Source organism: Micromys minutus, assembly GCF_963924665.1.
Source record: "Micromys minutus genome assembly, chromosome: 11".
Taxonomy (NCBI): Eukaryota; Metazoa; Chordata; class Mammalia; order Rodentia; family Muridae; genus Micromys; species Micromys minutus.
The window spans coordinates 30,209,788-30,229,338 of record NC_137980.1 but is presented as its reverse complement, the minus strand read 5'-3'; the positions used below and the strand labels follow the sequence as shown (position 1 = coordinate 30,229,338).

The 19,551-nt window shown below is 46.2% G+C and overlaps 1 protein-coding gene and 1 pseudogene across 2 annotated transcripts in view; one reads left to right on the top strand and one right to left on the bottom strand.

Moving 5' to 3' along the window:
* The window catches only part of SCD5 (stearoyl-CoA desaturase 5), a gene marked incomplete at both ends in the record, with an annotated part of 121,487 nt that overhangs the window by 14,785 nt on the left and 87,151 nt on the right, over positions 1-19,551 (bottom strand). Inside the window, 1 exon segment of the mRNA XM_080925525.1 lies at positions 19,539-19,549. Within this exon segment, the coding sequence (XP_080781651.1) occupies positions 19,539-19,549 (11 nt within the window).
* LOC308427063 lies at positions 8,901-13,040 on the top strand (annotated as a pseudogene). The gene is made up of 3 exons: positions 8,901-9,006; positions 9,638-10,151; positions 12,947-13,040. The product of its transcript is annotated as an uncharacterized misc_RNA (transcript).

The following is a 19,551-nucleotide window of genomic DNA, read 5'->3' as shown; positions in this document are numbered from 1 at the left end:
GGGTTGCTTTGGCTTCTCTTTCATCCCATGTAATCCCTACAAATCCTAAAAACTCAACTCAGAACTCTACTCAGTGAGGCATTCTCTCCCTAAGAAGGGAGTTTGCCCGCACTCCTAATTTTTTCAAATTTATGAACCTGTGAAACACGTCTTTAAGAGAAGCAAGACTAAAGGAGGATGAATTTTCCTTCTCAAGGCTGAATTACATCAGTGGTCGAGACAGTGGGCCAGGTGACCGCCCAGATGACAGCCTCTGCAGACTGCAGCTCTCACGGAACTCTGCAACTTGCCTGGGCTGCTTGCTAGCTCCTGTGGTTAACCGAGACTGTCTAGGGAGGCAAGGCCAGGTGTCTGGGTATCTCTTCTGTGTATGTGAAAAAAAAAAATTCAGTAACCTCTGTTAACAAGGACAACAGCTAATCCCAGTTAACAAGGACAACAGTGATTTTATGGTGTTTGGAAGCAGACCAAGTAAGGACCATGTAAGCCCACACTAAACTTAAACACTTAGAAAAGCAGATGTGATTGATGGGGCTGGGGGTGTAGCTCAGTGATGGACACTTGCCCAGCATGACCTGGGCTCACTTCCCTGCCACACACACACACACACACACACACACACACAGTTGACAAAAGGGTGGAACTAGTTCCAGGAGAGAAGCTCAGACAGGAGAAGGAGCATCTCCTCCATAAAACTTCTGCAAGGACAGCCATCCTCTTTGGTCCTTGTCAGCGGGGAGGCCCTCAGTTTCCAGTGAAATCAGCTTAGAGTGTCACTTTCACTTTTGATAAGAACGGGAGATGGAAAACTGTTTAGGCAGCTCAAAGCAGCATCTCAGAGAGCAGCAGACCTAGGAAAGTCCTTGCTGGAGGCCAGAATAGATCTCTAGTACTTGGTTCCTTGCTCTCTGTCCTATACTAACTGAGCACTTCTACCTAGAACACCGGCTCACAACCTTCCGGATGCTGTGACCCTTTAATACGGTTTCTTGCATGGTAATGGCCTATAACCATAAAGTTATTTCATTGATACTTTATAACTGTATTTTTGAATGTAAATATCTGATATGCAGGATGAGACCCACAGGTGAGAACCACTGGCCTAGAAGCTGCATCTGTGCCATTGAGATTCCAAGCCAGACATGAACTCCCCCTGGTGGTCAACTTTGGGGCTGGATTTCTGAATTTCCAGGGTGGAAATTGCCAGTTTTAGCCCATCTCCTAAGTGACATTAGGGTCTCTCCAATTAAATACATCAATGTTACAGAAGCCTTAGAGAACTCCAGGATGGACCGTCCCTAATGAAATCTGTCTCTGGTCATGGGTGAAGATATGACATCATGAACTGCTCCAAAGAGTAGAATACTATATATTGCTGTGCCCTCCATTAAGACTTAATCCAGATTGGTCTGTTTATCTCATGGACAAAAGACAACGCTTTAGGGAGGCCAAATCACCCAAAGCCATGTTAAAGAGATAGAAGAAGTAATTATTCCCTTAATGAGGTAAGTACTTTTCCTCCCCAGGAACCCTGCCCTCTGTTTACAAAGACATCGAGCTGCCACCACGCAGCTCTGGTAAGCCTGCCTGCTGCTAAGTCATGATGCTGCTTGCTGACATCAGCTGCTGAACACGCCAGCTTGCATCAAAAGGCGTGTCTTTCTCTTCCTCTCCTCTGTCTCTCTCCCTCCAGCAGCTGCTGACATTCACATTTCAGATACCCTGGTATTTTTCTCTCAAAGCCTGGCCCTTAAGATTCTGTTTTAAAATATATGTATTAAAGAGACTAAGAACCCAAAACGGGGAAACTCCAGTTTCCTCTTATTATCTGGAGCCCAATGTGGGTCTCTCCAAGATTTCCAGTAACACTTTCATGTGTAGACTGGGTAGTGGTGGGGTCTCTGGCTGTTCTTCATGCATGGGCCTTTACTTACAGTCACAGTATCAGACCCACAGGGTCTGCCTCATTTTTCTCTTTGTGTGCCTCATACCTCTTAATACAGAAATGCATCTGTTTATAAATTTTCCAATGAAAATGGCCACAGGATTGAACAAAACAGAGCTTGAAATACCCACACTGCCCACTGTGGCAGATGGAGCTAGCAGCCACATACCACCAGCTACTCAGGAGTGTGACCCCAGGGTTTGTACTCAGTCTGAAGTATTTTATGAATGTCAGCACACTGTCAGTTTGAACCGTATAAAAGCAATGGATGCCTGTCAAAACACTGCTAAAAAGAGACATGTTCCTGGGATGAAAACAAAAGTGGGGATGATCTTTCAAATTTGCAGAACACTAAATGTTGCCGGGAGCCTGTGGCGCAGTAGGAAAGAAAAGTGGGTAACAACTGAGGTGAAGAGAAGCAAACATGAAGAGAACCCTGCTGAGGTCTCCACAAACATCAGCAGCAGTGAATGGTCTTGGTCCACACTGTGTGAGTTCTGGTGAGGCCAGGCATTCAGGAGGGAACCTAAGACAGAGCCTGGGGATGGTCTGACTGTGGAAGCCAAGTTTAGCTCCAGGGGCTGAAGGCTACATACACATCGAGGCCCTCAAAGCAACAGAAGAGCAAATGGTCAGACAGCCGGAAGGTGAGACCATCCCTGCAGGAGTGCAGGCATTCTGAGGAGAGATGCCCATGAAAGATACCCATGCCGTTTTCTTCAGCCATTAGACTCTTGAGATAGTAATTACAAATTCCCTAAGGAACTGAGTTTCTTCAGTCTCACCCTGGGAAAGGGAGAGATATGACGTCTGGTGCCCATCTGGGGAAGGATGTGTCCCTCAGAAAGAGATTCCACAAAGTGCTGTCAACCTGTAGGACAGACCAGGAGCCAGGTTCTGAGACAATGCTGTGTCCATTATGGACAGGACTGTACCTTGGCCAGGACTGATTAGTTGTTATTCTTTTGCACTCTACCTAAAGTATCATGCCAAGTCCCCTACTGGAGAGGCCATCCCTAGACCTTTTCCCGACGTGGTCACATTGAGTAAATCTCCCTCTTCTGCTTCTCACTAGTGCTCACCTTTTTAACTAGCATATTGAAGTGCTCAAGGCTGGCTGGTTAGGGCTGTCAGGGCTCAGGATCTGGGTTCCAGTAACAAGGACACTGTAAAGAGAGGTCAAACTGAGGAAGGCATGCAGTGCCAGGAAGGAAGAGAAGAGTGCTCCTGATAAAAAGTTTTCTTGGGACCTCCGATGCTTTTAGCTATGAAAATACATCTGGACATCAGTAGCTTAAGTGGATCTTAGTCATTTGGGGATGGTTTTTAAGAAATGGGATGTTGGGGCTGCAAGTATGGCTCAGCAGTTAAGACCATGAACTGCTCTTGCAGAGGAAACAAGCCCAGTCCCCAGCACCTAAGCTGGATGCCTCACAACCACCCGTAACTCCAGATCCAGGGGCATCCAATCCTCTGGCCTCTACTAAAACACTCATGTGTCCAACTGCCCACGGATGCATATAACGTAAAATAAACACTTTTTTAAAAGAGGAAGAGTTATGCTTTAATAGAAATGGATGCTGGGTATGGTGGTGTATGCTTATCATCCTAGAACTGGGCAAACTGAATCAGGAGGACCATGAGTTCAAGTCTTGCATGAGCTATGAAGTAAGATTTGGTCTTAAGTAAAAACCCACATAAATCATCTTTCAGAACCTAAACTCAGGTTCTAAGTGGAATAGCTACACTACAGTGCTGCATACCCCATTAAAAACATTTTGTGCTCACCTCCTTGGTAATTTCACCCGTATTAAGTAACATATTCATCCACTTTGGAAGGGAGCTGTCACCATCATCCTTATTTATCACTGTGAAAACAGAATCTCAAAGAGAGAATGAACAGACAGATGCTGTCATCTGGTACCGTGTCTCATACCCCACAGCTGCCTCCTGTGCCAACTGATTTAAGTGAGTCACTATTTATTCCAAGACCAACCCGATGAGAGTTCTGTCTTTGCTTCAGGCGGTTTACAGATTTGTGCAATTTGGGCTTTTGATTTCCCATCTGTTATTTTACTTAATGTTTTCACATAGCCTCACTATGGATCTGCCCTCTGATCTTCCGAATACCTCCAGGGATGTGGAAAGGTCATGTGACAGCTGACGGCACTTATAGATTGGCTGCAGTGACCACGTGGCAACTAAAGAATATGCTCTGGTTGGCTGCAGTGACCATGTGACAGTCTAAGGGTATGCTCTGAGAGTGTTAAGTCCCGATGCTACTCCCAAAGAGAGAATCACAACATGGTCTCTTGGTTGAGGGCTTCTCCTTGTTTGGGGACATTTTTGTATGAATTTGGATGAGAAAGAGAAAGCAGAAGCAGAAAGGAGAAGGAAGAGAAAAGAAAATGGCTGACACTTTTGCCCGGGCTTACTCAGATAAGGATTAGCTCCTTCAGATTTCCTGTGTAAAGTGTGCCAAACAAAACCCCAGATAGCTCAACCTAATCCTCCCTTGACACATTTGAAGGGATGTAACAGAACAAGATGGGACCGAGGAATTGAAAATGTTATGACACAGCAGCCTGCAGGTGGCTGATCTAAATATTCATTCTGGGTCTTAAACAGCTATCAACAAACTCATGTTTCAGAGGCAATATTTTCACCTCAACTGTCAACTGATGAAGGGTTTCCACAATAACGTGGCTTCCAGCTGAAGAGAGAAAATAAACTTGAAGTTCACGAAAACGCACATAATCACATCCTTCCCATTCTAAAAGGGAGCCCAGAGTCGTTTAGTATTAACAAAAACTCCTGAATCATTTCTTAGAAAGACTATGGAGTTTCGAGGCAAACTACTTTACAGTGAGCCAGTTCATCTCTTACTTAGACACGTGCACTGAGGCTTTGTGTGCCTTTTTAAACAACGACTTCTCTGTGCCGCTCCTCCTGGCTTTGTCTCAGCTTGATTCTTTAGAAAGCACGGAGCAAACAATTACTAAAGAGTCTGCTACTGCGTATAGAGTGTGGGTGGTAGGAGCAGGAGCTCACACAGCCCTGTACACAAGAGTTTGTGTCTGTGCAACCTTTGTCCAGCAAGAGGCAGAGTATGCCCTTGCTCTGAATTCCTTCCCATGGATCCCCACTTGGAGCTCGTGAGAAAAAGTTGAGAACTGGGTATGAGACAACACCTGCTTTTTGCTGCATACACCTACAGGGGTGGTCAGCTGTGCTAGGGGCCAGTGAGAAACCCTTCTCTCCCAGAGCTGTCTACAGAGAGGCAAAAGTCAAACACTGCCCAGAGAAAGTAGAAAACCTGGTGTCTAGTTAGGGTTTTACTGTTGTGAACAGACACCATGACCAAATTAAGTCTTGTAAAGGACAGCATTTAGTTGGGACTGGCTTACAAGTTCAGAGGTTCAGTCCAGTATCATCAAGGAAGCATCCAGGCAGGCATGATGCAGGCAGAGCTGGAAGTTCTACATCTTTATCTGAAGCCAGGAACAGACTGAGCATCCTCAGACAGCTAGGAGGAAGATCTCCAAGCCCACCCCAACAGTGACACACTTCCTCCAACAAGGCCACCTCTTCTAATAGTGCCACTCCCTGGGATGAGCGTACACAAACCATTACACTTGGCTTCTGAGGTGAGACAAAAGAATATTAAGTTAAGCAAGCAATAAATCAGGTTTTGAGAAGGGGTTAAAAAAAAAAAAAAAAACTATACCTAGGAAGGAAGGAAGCCACTGGTGTTGAAGAAGATATAAAGGGATAAAACAAAAATGTAAACAAGAATACCTAAACTTTTGGTCCCTAAGGAAGGGTCAGGAGATCCTCTTTGCCCAGGATTCTCTGTTGCTCCAAAGCATGGGTCTTTGACTACTGGGGAGGAGGCAGAGGGGCTGAACCACAATCTCAAGGTTCAGACAAGTGTACTTTGGCTGAAGCTGATCCTGGACAGGAGAGTAAAGAAACCCACACTCTTACAGTAAGCCACATACAGAGAGACAAACAGTAGAGGCTTCAGGCAGCGGAGTGAAGGGAGGTAGACTCTGAGGCACAGCCTGAGCCGGGACAGCCACAAGCTGAGGACTGAATGTTTAGGACACTGCTCTGTCACCCTGGGCTCCAAGCACCAGAGTGGGAACAGCAGCCAGCTCCTGAAGTTCCTGGTGCAGCCACATGGCCTGAAAACGAGCTATTCTCAAGCCTAAATGTGATTGCCCTTGATCTCTCTTTGTTCTCCCCTTTGTGGTGACCAGTGGTCAGCTTTTGGGAACCATTTCTCTCCTTCTACCCTGCAGGAACCATGAACGCAAACCAGGCTTACCAGCAAGGGTCTCTCATTCTCTGAGCCACTTCACCTTCCCACATCTAACTTCTTAGAAAATAATTAAGGCATCAATAAAACCTCTTGTGAGTGTTGTTAAAAGTCTTTGCCTGGAGGCTTGGAGCCAAAGCCATATATCTGCCTGGAAGGATTGTGCATTCCACAAAAATGCCCAAGCTAGACTAGAATATTAATCCCTCTTTAGTCCGGAAAGTACTTATTGAAGAATAGCCTAGTGGAACCAAACCACTTACTCTTTTGACTTGGTTAACAAGGCAGTGGAGAGTTAGGGCATTCGTGCCTCAGGTCCAGAGTCTACGTACCTTCATCTGCATGGCAAATTGCTGAACACATCAGAAATACCTGTGTAACAAGCAAATGTAAGCACAGAATTAACTAATGAGGTTACCATTGGCAACCGAAGTGAATCATGAGGCATGAAGGTGCCCTTACTGATACCAACAGTGACATCAAGACAGCGCCTAACACACTGTAGGGCGCCCCTCCCTGCTTGCTGTTGAAGACTGTCTCCCAGGCTGTGGGGGAAGCACTCTCTCATTGTTCCAGGGAATTTTTTTTTTTTTTTTTTTTTTTGCACACAGAAATGGGTGATCAATGTGGGGAAAGAAAAGTGAGTACTAATGTTGATGTACACACACACATATGCACACATCATGTACATACACATGAATGCACACACATATACTATACACACTCTATGCATACAACATGTAAACACACATACATCATGCACACACATGCATCATGCATATACATACATTATGTACACACACACCATGCATACACACATATGATACATACACACTATGCACACATATACACATACTATGCACACACACACACCATGAACACACACCATGTACACACATTATGCACACACACTATGCAGACATATACACTGTGCACACACATGCACTATGTACACATACAGCATGCACACACACATACCATGTACACACACACCATGCACATACACACACACCATGCACACACACACCAAGTACATACATACTTTGCACACATATACACACCATGCACACACACACCAAGTACATACATACTTTGCACACATATACACACCATGCATACACACACACACTATGCACACACACTATGCAGACATATACACTGTGCACACACATACACTATGTACACACATACCATGCACACACACATATGCCATGCACACACATACCATGCACACATATACACACACCATGCACACACATACCATGCACACACACACACATGTACACACACATACCATAAACACACATACATACCATGCACACACCTACATATCATGCGTATATACATCATACACACATATATACACAGACCATACATGTGCACATACACACCATGCATGCACATACACACACACCATGCATGCACATACACACACACACACACCATGCATGCACATACATACACACACACATCATGCATGCACATACATACACACATACACACACACACACACACACACACACACACACATTCTCCCAAAGATCCAGTAGGAAAGTACCTCTTACACTTAGGGACAAATGACATTTTGACTTGGAAATGTCTTAAAAGTCAAACCAAGCAGTGGAATTGTCTGACACACTGACTTCTCCAGCCACTAAGAGGGAAGCTTTTGAACTGAGGCTGTAACTTGGGCACTGAATCGCCGCTGTCCTGTACCCAGATAATTCAGCCATCTCTCTCTAGCACTTGAAAGCTCCCTTGACAGATCGAGCACTGACTGGCAACAGAAAAGGAAGTTTAACCTTTTTCACCCACTTTCCACAGGAAGGAATAATGAGGTACAGGATACACTTTAGTTGACTTTTATCAAGTCTCTGGAGCTGAAATGTCCAGAATTTTCATCTTTGACAACAGGATCTGGGTACAGGGGAAATAAAGAGACAGAACCAGTTTATCCTCAGAGGTTTTGTGGAGCTCGGAGAACATACAGTGACATGAGGTAGACAGAGGGGGATGAGGCTGGATTCAGGGCTGAAAACCAAAGGCAGCCTGCCTGCCTCAAAGGGGACGTGAGACTAGGGGGAAAGAAGAGTTACACCCGTTGGATGTTCAGAAAGATTAAGTCAAAGCAGGATGATGAAGTGGGGAGAGACTCTGGGAGGGTGAGGAGTCTCCATCTGCCATGGAAGACAAAAGTCTGGAAAGGCAGAAAACCACTGTGGGACCCAGACAGCACTGCGACATCAGGAGGGAAGGCCCCACGCAGCAAACGGAAGAGTAAACTGACTGGCAAGGAACACAAGCAAGCTGTGGACAGGTAACCAAAAGCAGATTTGCTTCGGGGATAGCATTGTGGGAGAGGGAAAGAGAACCTCAGGCGGTACTGGTCTGAGCAGCCCCTCTTGCATCCCGATCCAAGTTGAGAAACTCTAGAGAGAAAGACCAAATGGTTCCCCAAATGTTGCTCTTTTGTTTGCTGTTCAGTCCCCAGGTTTTGTTTTTAGCAGTGCCTGGGAGACAGTGGGAGCTCAGTATAGTTGTGTATAATGAGCTTCTCAAGGAACATGTGAGGGAAACATACTGAGGATTTTAAAAAGCCATGTGGTACTTGGTATCCATTATTAAACAGAAGGGATGTCAGAGAGATTAAAGGCCGTGGAGTTGGCTGCGGAAGCCAGAGCCAGGATGGTTACGCTTCTCCCGACAATTTGTCTTCCCCATAGAGATTCCCAGAATGGAAGTAAGGACGGGTTGGTGCTGATGGTGCTCAGAGGCACAAAAACATACTCGGGGTGTGGGCAAATGTGAACTTCCGAAGTGGAAAGCTGAACAGACTGAAAAGTCAAGAATTCCTAGTCCTGTGAGCGAAATAGCACAGCAGGGCAAACATCGGGAACACACCGGAAGATGCCGGAAGCTACGGCACAGGGAACAGAAGCCGCTGCAGTAGTGGTCCCCAACCCCTGAGTCACCACCGCCACAGCACGTATTTCCTGTGGTCTTAGGAACTGAGACTCCGCTCAGTAGTACAGTTACGCAGCAGCAATGAAAATAAGGTTCTGGTTGCCGCTCCTAGGACCACTGAAGAGATGTTTTCTGATGGTCCTCTACAGGTTCTGGTGCTGATACAGGAAAACTGGAACTTACCTGACGAGTTTCTGTGAGCTGGATGAGCACGTATGTGGGAGCTGACCCTCCCAAGTGACCTTGTCACAGGTCGCCCTGATGCTTCTGTGACTTTTAACTCCACGAGCTTGATCTAGGTTTCCATGGTAGAACTTCACAGAAAGTTTTCCTCGTACTCATATGCAGAGGGGGAAAGAGGGGACATTTTTTCCTTTTATCATAAATAGATTTCTGCCTTTCCTCAGCTGCCGCCAAGGTGCTCAGTCCTTCTGAGGAAGCTAAGGACGCTTTGGTAAGGCCCTCACTTCATCCGGTGACTAGCACCGAGCTGGCAGTCTACAACAACACGGCTTCATTCTCCCAGCTCTCCTGCATCTACTCTGCCCTCATCCTGCAGATGAGGTCACTGAGGATAAGATCAATGCCCTCATTAAAGCAGGGGTGTCAGTGTCCTTTCTGGCCTGTCTTGTTTGCAAAGGCTCTGGCCAATGTCAACATTCGGAGCCTCATCTGCAATGCAGGGGCTGGTGGGCCGGCTCCCGCAGGGGCTGGTGGGCCCGCTCCCGCAGGGGCTGGTGGGCCGGCTCCCGCAGGGGCTGGTGGGCCTGCTCCCGCGGCCACTGGAGCTGCGCCTGCTGGTGATCCTGCCCCAACTGCTGCAGCCCCAGCTGAAGAGAAGAAAGTGGAAGCAAAGAAGGAAGAATCCGAGGAGTTGGAAGATGACATGTTTGTTAACATGTCCGATAAAGAGCTGAACCTGTTAAAAAAGAAAGAAAGAAAGAAAGAAAGAAAGAAAGAAAGAAAGAAAGAAAGAAAGAAAGAAAGAAAGAAAATAGATTCTTTTCTCATAGAACAAATCCTTGATTACAGTTTGATTACAGTTTCCCCTCCCTCTGCTCTCTCAGTTCCTCCCCACCTCCCCTCCCCTCCAGTTCTGTTCCCTTTCTGTCCCTCATTGGGAAGAACAGGCTTCTAGGAGATAACAACCAATCATAAAACGAAAACTATCACATGGAAGAGGGAAAGGAAAACCAGTGGAAGGAAAAGAGCCCAAGAGTCAGAGACCCACTAGGCCTCACACTCAGGGGTCCCACAAAAACAATAAGCTGGAGGCTAGACTACAAATGCGGAGGAGCTGGGCAGCCCCTGGTCGGCCCTGCACTGGTGGCTTCAGTCTCTGGAGGGAGACATTTTAAGCCCACCAATCATTCTGTCCTTCGACAATGTCCACCGTGAGGAGAAACTAGCATGGGACGTGCTGGTGTTTTATCTGAGCCTAATTAGCCTGGGTGATGGAAATCCAGCTGAAGCTCCCGATAGCTTTCTACACAGGGGGAAGGAACATCAACCCTAGATCATTCTAGGTGCCTTGTTTTAAAAACAGACTTGAGAAGTGAGCACCAGTCTCAACATTCACAATCCAAGGGCACAGTTATACTGAGACCAAGGCCTGGCCACAGAACTACAGGCGGCTGCCCTCTCCTTCCGACTCCTCAGTTTTACACTACCAAAAGCCAGGCTTATGTTCTGCCTGTTCATGGTACACCACGTCTAGGGGGCGAGAGAAAAAGCACCAGGCATGCTGCAGGCAAGCAGTGGGAAGGAGCAGCTCAGCATCAGGAGGGAATTTAAAGTAACCGTGTCGACAGCTAGGTGCTCTGCTGCGTGAAACAGGCACCGGGCAAGAACACGTGGCAAGTATACCTGGGAATCAGAAATTACCATCACAGCCTTAAGGGCTCACAAAAACTGGAAATGCTAGTGTAGCAGGAGTGAAGATCTTTGATGGTCTTTTTGGTACTTGTAGGCACAGCTGGGGAAAGAGTCTCTAAGAGCTATGAATCAACTGTACAGCCTGCAGCAAGCTGAGAGGGAGACCACCAGAAGAGAAGGGGCAGGGGAGATATTTGAAACAGTAATGACAGCATTCCCAGTCCCCCCCCCAGCATTCTCAGGGGGCTTGGACAGCATTCCCAGGGGGCTCGGAGAACCCAAAGCAGAGCAAATGGGGACGAGCTGAAGGCAGGCAGACGGGAATAAATCGTCCTGCCCATAGGCTGACAAAAAAAATCAAAACTATAGAGAGCATACGCAGCAAGCCAGAAAGCAAGAATGAAAACACCTCTGCCTGGACAGGAGGAAAGACCAAAACCTCACTGAGCAAGCAGAAGAGAGGAGAATGAAGCACTTCAAGTTGTGAGCAGAGAAAACATTAACTAAAGCTATCCTTGATAAATGAAAATAAATTTTAAAACAATCTCAGGCAAAGAAAACTGAAGGCATCAGTTGCTTGTGCCTGCTTTTCAAAAAAGATGCAAAGGAGTCAGAGAGAGAGAGAATCATATGGGTGAGAAACAGTCTGCACAATGAAAGGAAGGCATTTGGGATGGATCGGTGACTGTAAAGAAACCCTGAATTTCTTGTCCTTTATGATCTCTCAGGATGTTCAAAGTCATAAGAGCAGAACTTCGTCTACTTATGCGTTCTCACATCCACGTGTCGCTATACAAATGTATGTTTATACGTACGCAGAGCCCCTGATTGAATGCTTATGGGTGCGTGAAATGGCAGAGAACCGTGACATTAGGGACAAGGGCACAAGTCAAAGGTCTTCATTAAATACAGAATACTAGCCTTTAATCCTAGCATTCTGGAAGCTGAGGCAGTAAGATCATACTCTCCAGGCCACTGGGCTATACAGCAAGGCGCTGGAGAGAGAGCCCAATAGTTAAGAGTGCTTTCTGATCCTGGCACTCACAGTAGGTGGCTTCACAACTGTTTGCAACTCCAGTTCCAGGGAGATTCAAGACCTCTGGTTTCTACAGTTTCCAAGACTCTGATGAAAGAAATCCAAGAGTTAGATAAATAATTGAAGATGCCTCCCACTTATGGATATGAAGTCTATATTGTCAAGATACCAGGTCTTCCTAGTTTGATCCAGAGTCACGGTAATTCCAACCGAAAGCCCAGCAAATCACTTGCAAAGGCTTGTACGTGAGAACCACAGAATAGTCAGCAGGATATTGAAGGAGAACCAAGTGAAGGAGTAATACCATCTGGCTCCAAGATGTACTGTACATCTCCGGTAGTCAAGATAGTACGGTACTGGGGGAGCCGACTAACAGATCAATGGGACAGAATGTAGTCCGAAAATACACCCACAAAAGTGGTCATCCGAATACAACAGAGGAGCTAAAGCAACAAAATGGAACACATGCATTCACTCTTTTCTACAGAGTCCTACAGTAGCTAGACATATTCATAGTAAAAGTCATCATTTAGGGTAAGGCCCAAGATGGCTTCTCTCACTGTCACTCCCATGTGAGTCCCGCCTGGAACTGTAGCCTGTGTCTTGACTTTGAAATTCACAGTGGCTCCCCGTTTTTCTGGCTGGTTTGCTGCCCCTACTGAGGTGGACAGGTTAGAGTAATGGCAGGGAGTATCCCTTGGGTGGTAAGTAGGAGACCATGGGGCTGGATGCCCTCTGCAGGCAGAAGCTTCTCCCTGGGTGTCCCACTATTGGCCCGTGTAAGGCTGACTCTTCCACCTCCTAGAGTGGTAGATCGCTGGAACGAGAAGAGGGCACTGTTCGGTGTATACAACACATTGGAATCCTGGGGAAATTCTCAAAGCATCCAAAAGAACTGATCAAGGGCCCGGGGTTTGAGGCTGGAGAGGAAATGAATTGCAGTGTTGTGTTCAAAAGAAGGAAATAATGGGAAGCAGAATGTTCACTGAGAACCTGCACAACCTTAACAAACAGACCAGATAGCTATCTCTACAAAGACTTTAACCGACATGGGAAGTACAGAGAGAGCAGGAAATGAGGAACAGGAGAGATACATTTGTCACCCCAGAGAAGGGGAACAGGACTTACCCGAGCAAGGAAAGAGCTTTGTGTGCTCTCTGTAATAAAGTGGGGCTGCTTTGTAATCTGGGGGCAAAAATTAGCATTTAACCACAGATATAAAGATAAAATACAGAACAGTTAAAGAACAGTTAAGCCATTTGAAAATGGCAAAGGAGCAAGCCTAAATAACGTTGGAGTTGATGGGCAAATTTAAAGTTTAACCCCAAATATGAGAGAGAGAGAGACAGAGAGACAGAGAGAGACAGAGAGAGACAGAGAGAAAGAGACAGAGAGAGACAGAGAGAGACAGAGAGACAGAGAGACAGAGGCAGAGACAGAGAGACAGAGAGAGAGCTGATGCTGTTCCTTATATATTCTCCTCTACCAAAGACACTGGAGGAAATAGTTACGAAAGATTTATCTGATAAAGAACTGATTTTCAAAATGTACATAGAACTCTGAAAACCTAAGGGTAAGAACATAGAAGGGGCTGCAGAGATGGCTCAGCGGTTAAGAGCACTAGCTGCTCTTCTGGGTTCAGTTCCCAGCAACTACATGGCAGCTCACAACTCCAGGACTAGATGCCCTCGTCTGGCTTCCACAGGCACCGCACACATATGGTGCACAGACAAACACACGGGCAATAAGACCAGCAAGGTTAAAAGGCCAATAATAATAAAATAAAAAAATAAGTACTTTTTAAAAAGAAAAGTACAGACCAGTGAAAGTGTGCCAACAATCTGAACACATCTCATTAAAAAGGGTTACTGGTGGAGTTTGCATATGGGAAGAGGCTGTGAGTCATATGCCAGCAGGTACAGGCACATAACATAATAATGACATTACACATCAATCAGAGTGGCTCAGTCCGGAACTGTAACAATGTACAATGCTGGCGAGGATGTGAGACAGCAGACACTCTCACCTGCTGGCAGCAGGAGCCCAAAGAGTTACAGACACCGAGAAAGACAGCTGGGCTATCATTTTTTCTAAAACTGTATAACCCATGGTGTTTCTTGGCATTTACTCAAATGGGTCTAAAACATATGTTCACAGAAATACCCTGCATGTGGGTGTTTACAGTAACTTTCCTAATAATTGCCACCAAGATGTCCTTCAGTGAGTAGCTAAGGAAACTAAGGGACATCCAGAGCAGTATGTGGGTCATTATTTATTGCTAACGCATGTTGAGCTACCCAGTGATGAAAAGATGCAAAGGAAACCTAAATGCACATTGCTTCCTCAAAGAAGGTGACCTGACAAGGCTGCATCCCGTGGGAGTCCAGCTGTGACATCTGGCAAAGGCTGAAGTACGGAGGCATGAGGAGTAATTGGAGGTGCTATGGGGATGTGAGGAGTGGAGAGAAAGGCTGCCGTGGTAGTGAAATACTCTGTATGATTCTGAACATGTGTGGCCTTGTAATGTACATGTGACCAAGCCCATAGAATACAACATCAAGACTAAGCCCTTGTGTATATATGTGTGTATATATGTGAGCTATGGCTTCTGAGAGTGATGGTCAGTGTACATTTATCAGTTAGGGCAAGCATTCCATGGCTGAAGGATACTGAGTAAAGGGATGGAATGCATGTGTGGAGTAGGAGTATATGGGACCACCTTTGTGAGTGTACATGTGCATGTGTGTGTGTTTGTGTATATGTGTGTATGTGTGTGCGTGTGTGTGCATGTGTATGTGTGTAGATATATAGATGTGTGTATTGTGTGTATGTGTGTATATGTATGTATATATGCATGTATATGTAAATGTGTGTATTATGTGTGTATGTATGTGTGTATAGACATATAGATGTGTGTATTGTGTGTATGTATGTGTGCATATGTATGTATATATGCATGTATATGTATGTATATATTTGTATGTGTGTTTATATGTGTGTGGCCATGTGTGTATATATGTATTTCTGTGTATGTGTGTATAAATGTGTGTATGTATATATGTGTATGCATGAATGCGTGCATGTGTGTGTGTGCGCATGTGCTGAGGATACAAACATTTGTGCCCATGCACTCTCCTGCACAGGCTAGAGCAGGGCATCAAGTGGTTCCTCTGTTGTTCCGTCCTGATGCCTGAGACAAGGTCTGACACTGAATCGGAAGCTCGGCACTTTGGCAAAATAGTCAGCAAGCTCCTTGGAGTCATTTGTCACAGTTCCCCCTTCCCCATGCTGCACTGCAGACATGTGCAGCCATACTTGGCTTTTTACATGGGTACTGGAGACTTGAACTCAGGTCCTCAAGCTTGTTAACACTCTCACCCACTGAGCCATCTTCTCATCCTCTAAACTGTCCTTCTTTTTAAAATAATCTTTACAAAGAAAACAAACCGGGATTTTATTCAAGGGCATGTTGTATTCCAAGAGCATGCGTTCCCCTTTTCCCTTGAGGGCAGATATGGTCAAGAGTAGGGTAGACAGAGTGTGTGTGTTCTGAGAAAACTTAGGAGCCTGCCTCTTTACCTCGACCAAACAACTTCTGGTTGGAGCTTAGCAGACATCACAGAGCCTTAAATCACAGACATCGCATGAAACCACAAATGCCGCGTGGCAAATGCTATGGCGCTAGAAGAAAGGGACCCGATGTTTACCGAGCTGATGCTGTGTCTTTTCTCGCCTACTTGGATACCTGTTTCTAGAATCAATCAATCTCCCCGCCTCTGCCCCTGCTCTACATAAAGTCCAGAGCTCCAGCATTACAGTAACTGCCAGACTGCCTTTAACTGTAGAAATAAACTCCCTTCTTGTTTAAGCTAAACACACTCTCTAACTGGAAGACCTATCTCAGCCTTATGCACAACTCACTTCTAGGGTGACAAGAGGATGGGTGGAGTTCACGGTGTGGCCTCCATCACACCTGTTCACTACATGTCTATCCAACCTTGAGTAAGCATGCTACCACCCGGCCATTCTTCACACCTGACAGACACCATCGTTAGCTCTAGACTGGGCCCCAGACATCTGAGCAGGGAATTCTAAGCCCCTAGGAACCCAAGCATGATATAGAAGCCCCAGATAGTCCTTGTATCTCTGTAATCTGCTTAGGCACAAGTCGTGCCTCCTGGGGTCCGAGCAGTCTCTCTGTGTCACTGTTTCCCCCATGGCTACCTGACTTTGTCACTCCCTGCTAGATGCAAATCATGTTTTAGGGCCTTGGTAAATGGCCTGTTTGGGGAGATGCAATGCTACAGCTTGAACTCTGATCGTTCCTGTTACTCTTAAGGGTCCTTTCTTCTTCCATTGGGCAGAATGACAGAAAGGTCCTTAAACCTAGCTCTCTGCCATGCTTGGCTTTGGCTGTTGTTTAGGATGGTTAGGCAGAGGTTTGGTTGTCACTGAACTGCAAACTCTGTGTTAATAAACTGAAGCAGGTCCTCCAGGTCTTCTGTCTCAGTCACACCTGGGAACATCTCTGACAGGTTCTTAGCTGAAAGGGCAGTGAGAGGGGACACAGACTGAGCGCTCCATTCTGATGCAGGACAGGGACTGTTGCTCCAGAGAACAGGACAGGATCAGGTCAGCAGGGAAGCAGCTCTGTAAGGGACGTCCTTGGAAAGGGCTGGCCCATGCGCCCAACACACATTCCTGTGCCAGCCGGGAAGCCTGGCACTCATCCCTGGACAAGGAGATCTAAGAGCTGATGGGACAGGCCCAGGTCTCCCCTATAGCTCGACCCCAGCATGCAATGATTTCAATTCCTGTAAGGAACCTGATTTGTCCACATGTCCTGCCTGCCTGCCTGCCATGATCCGGGAAAACCAGTTCCATGAACATGAGAGAATTCAAACTTCAGCATCGTCTTGGATGTTCATCAGTTCGGTAACTCTAAGGCTTATTCGGGATCGTGGGTCTTTGTTCTCTTAGCTGGATAATGACCAGAGGACAAGAGTGCTTGCCCACGATGCTGTTCTGTATCTTTCAAACAGCCAGGCATGACTGAAAGAACACCGAGCAATTAATCAGAGCTGGAGGGACTTGAAGCTCCAGTTTGCCATTGCTATTTCTGTGTTACTTCCCTCATAGGCTAGACTGTGTGTGCTGTGTGTGTTTAAATATTCCATGATGGTGCTTTTGACACCTTAAAAACCTTTCTGGCTTACGTGCCCTTAGACTGACCACTCCTCATTGTTCAAAGACCAGTGCCTTCCGTGAGAGCTTCAATTACCCCCACCTTCTCCCTCCCTCGAGTGAGAGGTAGGAGCTGGTCCTCTGTGCTTTCTCAGAGCTTGCTCCCGTACTGCAGCATCTTTCTCTCTATCTGAAGGTTCCCTGCCCTTCTCTATATCTGGGAAGGCAGAGGCTAACCTTTAGGCAATCCCCACAGCACTGCTTCCAGCAGTATGGAGCTGTGGAAAGATCTGAGTGGGTGGTTCCTGAGAGCTGGGCCCCTTTGGTGCTGAAACAGACATGCCTGGATAATTATTCAAGGAACTTGCCAAAACAGTCTTTGTTCTTCAGTTTGCATTTAGAAATGGCCTTGAGACATGTGTACTGCAAGACAACACATAATGAATCACATTCCAACATTTTTTTTAAGGGAAAAGATTGGACAGGTCTAAGAAATCCAGACCGCTATTACATTATCTCCGTTTTGTTAATAAAACAAAAGAACCTTTGCCTTCTCAGCCGCGCTCCCTACATCAATCTGAGGGTTGATTGTCCCAAAGCATTACTAATTGTATAGTGACATCATTTATGTCACGAAACTGGAAGTGACATACATATCTAACCACAGCGTTGGTTAAATAAACTATGACTTGCTCGTCTCAAACATTGGCCTGAAGGCTTTGAAAGTGATGTGTATAATATGATCTGAAGTTAAAGGCAAGACATACAATCACATGCTCAGCGTGACAGCCATCATACCAAATACATCAAATCTACATCTAAACACAGAGACAGCAGGATATTAATAGTGGTGACATTTGTGTGTTAGGATTGCAGGTGACTCTGTTTCCCTGTGCTTTTCCCTAATGATCTCTCTCTCCCTGTCTTTCTCTCCTCTTCCCCTTTTCTTTCGTGGCAGTTTTGCCATCTCAGGATTGAGCCTGTAGCCTCATGTATGGTGGGAACATATATCCCACTAAGCTGTATCTCTGGCCCTTTGATATTTACTTTGATGGTACAAACTCAGAATCAGAAAAATCACATCATTGCCAGCTGAGAACACTGTGCTACTTTCTGCTCTAAGACTTTCGGCTCATGGCACTGCTATGTTTGCAGAGACCTTATAGTGAAACAACGGAAGCAGAGAAGAAAACGCAGATGTGTATCCCAGCCAACTGCTAGCTGTGATGGCACCGTGGCTTATGTGCGCAGGCTCCGGCTACCTGCCGGCCATACTTGCAAAGCTGTGTGGGGCATCACTGCTTCCCTATTTTATGATGAAATGGAGACACTGGTAATATGTTCACTGACCAGCAGGAGCGTAGCTGAATCAGGGCGGTTCCCTCTGAGTACTTTTCCACCCCTCTGCTCAGGAGAACAGACACCTGTACTTCCTTTCATGCAAGGATTTGGGGGTTGGCCAAAGGCGTGGCATCTGTTCCCAGCTTCAGCCTCAACAGATTCTGGACTGAAAGGTTCCCGGCTGACTCCAGCCTGTCTGAGATGGTCTTGAATAACCACCGAGTTCCCATATTATTGCGAAGAAAGCCCTGAGTAAGACATGGTCCCAAGGTTGTCCTCGTCACACATAAATCCATTGCTTTAAGAGCAACAAGGTTGTTTAAAAATGCTGTTGGAGTAACCACCATTGCAGACCCTTACAGGAACCCTGTAGAAGGAACCATGAAGGTGCCTGGGTAGAAGGTGAAGGATGCTTTCCTCTTGACAACCCATTAGAGGCAAATTTCTTCATGTGCTTGTTAAAACTAGTTTCGCCTTGCACACTTGGCTAACACGTGGGTGCTTTGAGGCACCCTGATATGTGGGCCTGTTTTCTTTACACAGTAACCTACAGCTGCCACATTTCCATGGGACCGCAGGAGCTCTGCGAGAGAGCTGAGCAAGACACTTAGGGAAGGTCAGGCAGAAGGGAAGGGAAACAGACACATTTCATGAAATCAGCCAGGCAAGACCAGTCGGAGGGAATGACGCCACTGGAAACCCACCACATATGAAACTCAAAATTCAAAACAAACGTGGACAGGACTTAATGAACAGACTAAGATCTCAGAATAAGGCCCAGTGGGGGGCAGGGTTGGGGAGACTGTGCTGGGGTGTGACTGAGGCACTCTGATTTGTCACCTCTGCTGGTCCCTTTGATATCCATCATTCACTTTCTCTGGAACT